The following is a 4,164-nucleotide window of genomic DNA, read 5'->3' on the forward strand; positions in this document are numbered from 1 at the left end:
ATTTTTATCTTGATTTTAATTTTTTTATTAATTCTAAACAATTCATTCAAAATGAATCTTTTATCCCTGTCAAGACCAAATTTTTATAATATCACAATGGTAATAGTCTTATAATTTAAAATTATTTATTTTCCACATTAAATTCTAGCGTTACATTAAATAGTATAATTATTAAATAATTAAAATTTATAATTATCTGAACATTTAAAAATTAAAATAAATCTATAAATTTTAACTCAGTTGTCAGTTGACAAAGTTATGGTTGAAATTCAAATTTTTTGAAAAAAATTATGCCAAAAAGAGATGGAGAATTTTTAAGCATAAATAGATGCACAGTCTCATACATGAACGTCCCTAAAAAGATTCCAGAAAAGCTTAAAAGTTCTCTCTTTTTTCTCTCTTAATCAATGGATCTTTTCATGGCAATATCGTTATTATTTCTTTGCTTCATTTTCTTCATTTACAAGTCATATTTACAAAAGAGGAACCAAAACTGTTATCTTTTAGGGTACGAGTGTTACAAAGCTTCAGATGACCTGAAACTCGATACCGAAACTTGTGGGAAACTCATTTTGAGGAACAAAAACCTGGGTTCAGACCAATACAAGTTCTTGCTTCGGACAATGGTTAATGCTGGCATCGGTGAAGAAACTTACGGCCCAAGAAACGTCATTGATGGCACTGAAGAAACCCCGAATCTTTCTGGTTCGCTTTCGGAGGTCGACGATATCGTCTTCGGAACCCTCGATAAACTCTTTGATAACAACGGAGTTTCCCCTTCGGAAATCGATATCCTCGTGATCACTATCTCGATGATTACTTCGGTTCCGTCGTTGCCGGCTCGGGTTATTAACCGATACAAGATGAGGGATGATGTTAAAGTGTTTAATCTCTCTGGAATGGGGTGCAGTGCTAGTGTTATTGCGGTCGACCTCGTACATCATTTGTTCAAAACGTATATGAACTCATTTGCAGTGATTGTTAGCTCGGAATCTTTGATTCCGAATTGGTATCGCGGCAACGAAAGATCGATGATGCTTCCCAATATTTTGTTCAGATTGGGAGGGTGTTCGTTGTTGTTGACGAATAAAAGCTCGATGAAACATAAATCTTTGATGAAATTAAAGCTTTCTGTTCGTTTCCATGGTGCAGCAAGTGACGAAGCTTATCAAAGTTGCACCAGGGTCGAAGATTCCCAAGGCTACTGCGGCTTTTCACTTTCGAAAAGCCTGCCACAAGCCGCTGCGAAAGCCGTAACGATGAATTTTCGAGTCTTACTCCCGAAGACGCTACCGTTACGCGAACTTGTTCGGTACGCGACGGTTTCGTTCTTACACTCGAAAACGAATAACAACAAGGGCAAAACTCCAAGCTTGAATATGAAATCTGGGTTTCAACATTTCTGTATTCATCCTGGTGGAAGGGCAGTGATTGATGCAATGGGACGAAGTCTAGGGCTAAACGAATACGACCTCGAACCGACTCGGATGGCACTTCATCGGTTCGGGAACACGTCCGCGGCCGGAATATGGTATGTTTTAAGTTACATGGAAGCTAAGAAGAGGCTTAAGAAAGGTGATAGGATATTGATGATCAGTCTTGGAGCAGGTTTTAAATGTAATAATTGTGTATGGGAAGTCATGAAGGACGCCACGGATGACGTTAACGTGTGGAAAGATTGTATCGGTCGATATCCTGTGAAATCTACTGCCAATACGTCGTTCTTGGAGAAGTACAGTTGGGTCAATGAACTCGAACCCCAACCGAACAAAAAAATCGAAAAAATCAAAAATTGAGTTGAATTATTTTTCAATAGTTTGAATTAAAAAAAAGAAGAAGAAATAGAATACTATAGGTTTATCATAAAAATATTTAAAAATTAAATCGAATTATTTTGTTTATGATTAGTATGCTTATTGATGAACCCTTTTTTGTATTTTCTTTTTCTCTTTATTGCATTACTATTATTTATTTATAAAACTTGTGATAGATTAATAAATTTATTATGTAGATTTTGAAATATTTGAATATTTATGTCATGTTTGTATAATATTTTCAATTATTTATTTAAGGGAGAACTACTTCTAGAAGATGGGATTATTTTAGGGTTTTAGGGAGAATTGCTAAAAAAGGGGTCTCAAAACATTTGGTCTTTAATTTGAACTATTATTGTTGGTAGTAATAAAAGAGAATTATTTATAATCAAATAGAAAATTAGACAACAAGGAACTCGGGGTTCAAGCAGAAACTCTTTCATTAAACTCACCAGAATGTGGGGAGCAAAATTCGCTTATCTTGAAATTTGCTTAATGACCACTCACCATTCACATCTACACAGTTCTTAGATTCGTAAAATCAAATCTCTATTTACTTGTCCTTTAAGGCCACCATGAATACCTTTAATAGCCTGAACGCAATCAATCTCAAGATAACCTCTTTCCATTTAAAATCTCATGCTAGGTGAAGTTCATCATAAACAACTCAAAGTTAAGCTTGTTCAACACTACATTTTTCAATATTTCTCTCAATCCCCCATAGTCACCTACCATACTCATCTCTTGCCTGCAAGACCCAAAGATGGATTGTGAGCACCATTAACATTTAATTTAAAAGAACCAGTAGATGATGGACTCCACCTATAATTCCTACGTCGATTAATGCTCGAAGCTCAATATATCTTGCCCAACACCACAAAGATTGTATTATATTAGTAAAATCAAAAGAATCCTCTTGAAAAACTATAAAGTTATATCGTTTCCAAAACTTTTTTTAAAAATTAAATAGATATATGTTTTTATTCACCCTAATGTGACCGATTACAAAACATTCTCTCTGAGTTTTTTTTTTTCAATTTTTTCCCAATCACGTTTAGGCTTAGAAAGCATCAATATGAAAAGAAGAGAAAAAAAAATGGAAGAGGAAGAAGCATTAAATAGTTATACTTTAATGAGATAGGAAAATCTTTATTCACATTGGCCACTTGACTTACTATCATCTTTATGCCTACTTTTAACTTTCCCTATCCACTTCTTCAGAACTCCGGTTATCCGTACAATTAATTTGAAGTCAATGTTTAGGAAGGGATAGAGATAAAATTTGAGGACTAAAATTAATATTTGCTTTTTTTAAAATTTCTTCGGTTCCACTCAATTTCGATAATTAATAATTTGTCATTTCTCAAAAGAGCGAAGAAAATTAGTATTTACCAATTTTGAAAGTGAGTAACTAAAAGCAATTAGCAGTAACATTCACTTTTCCATCAATTTACTTTTTTTTTAAATTGGTGTATTAATAAATTTAGTTCTTAATATTTACATAATCTATCAATTTGATCCCAATTCTAAATAATTAAATAAAGTTTATTTAGAAATATAAAAAAATTATAAATTTATCTTGATTTCTTTTAGAATCTGGATCAAATTAATAAAAATGCAAAGATTGAGAGATTAAATATTAAATTTATTTTTAAAATAATCAAAAGTAAAATAAATTGACCGAAAAAGTGAACATTATTACTTCCTCACTTTTGAAATTAAGAAACACTAAATTATTTATTTTTTAAAAGAGAATAATTTGCTTAATGTATATTAAAATTGAGAGAGAATAATAATTTTAAAGCCTGCACCTAAATTTAAACTAAAAATTCGGAAAAATAAAATATTGAAACGCTGTTGGACAAACGAATAAACCTACATGTAGCACATAAGTAGACCAGATTTCATTTATGACCGAAGAGATATCATAACTTCCTCAGATCCACATTAAAATGAACCAACTACCCCAATTACCTGTCTCATTTGCTTTAAATTTGGGTTAAAGTATGTTAGAGGTACCTATATTATAAGGACTTATCTAATTAGTTATTATTAGACTTATTAACAGATCGAGTTATTCGTTTAGGTCTGATGGTTCGCTTGTAAAATGAGAGAGTTTAAGTAAAAATGTAAAATCCAAAAAATGAGCTTGAGTAAAATTTAATACCCATTTTCTATATTTACTGAGCCTTGGGCAAGATCTTTTGGCTTGAGTTCAGCCCGACCCAAATATATTATGTTATAAAAGTATTATATTAATTATATATGTTAAATAATTATATATATTTATATTTATATGAAATCACTAACTCAATAATAATTAAATTCATTATCCAAAACTTAAAAAAAA

At 31.6% G+C, this 4,164-nt stretch overlaps 1 protein-coding gene across 1 annotated transcript; it reads left to right on the forward strand.

Moving 5' to 3' along the window:
* Window positions 1-362: 362 nt before the first annotated feature.
* LOC121227211 (3-ketoacyl-CoA synthase 19) lies at window positions 363-1,862 on the forward strand. The gene has a single exon (XM_041110535.1). It carries the CDS (start codon window positions 408-410, stop codon window positions 1,794-1,796), a length of 1,389 nt encoding a protein of 462 aa, XP_040966469.1. The 5' UTR covers window positions 363-407; the 3' UTR covers window positions 1,797-1,862.
* The last annotated feature ends 2,302 nt before the right edge of the window (window positions 1,863-4,164 follow it).

This window comes from Gossypium hirsutum, unplaced genomic scaffold (assembly GCF_007990345.1).
Source record: "Gossypium hirsutum isolate 1008001.06 unplaced genomic scaffold, Gossypium_hirsutum_v2.1 scaffold_812, whole genome shotgun sequence".
Classification (NCBI taxonomy): domain Eukaryota; kingdom Viridiplantae; phylum Streptophyta; class Magnoliopsida; order Malvales; family Malvaceae; genus Gossypium; species Gossypium hirsutum.

Bases quoted from the DNA above. Each gene is read 5' to 3' on its own strand.
- LOC121227211 (XM_041110535.1), top strand. From the start codon at position 408: ATGGATCTTTTCATGGCAATATCGTTATTATTTCTTTGCTTCATTTTC.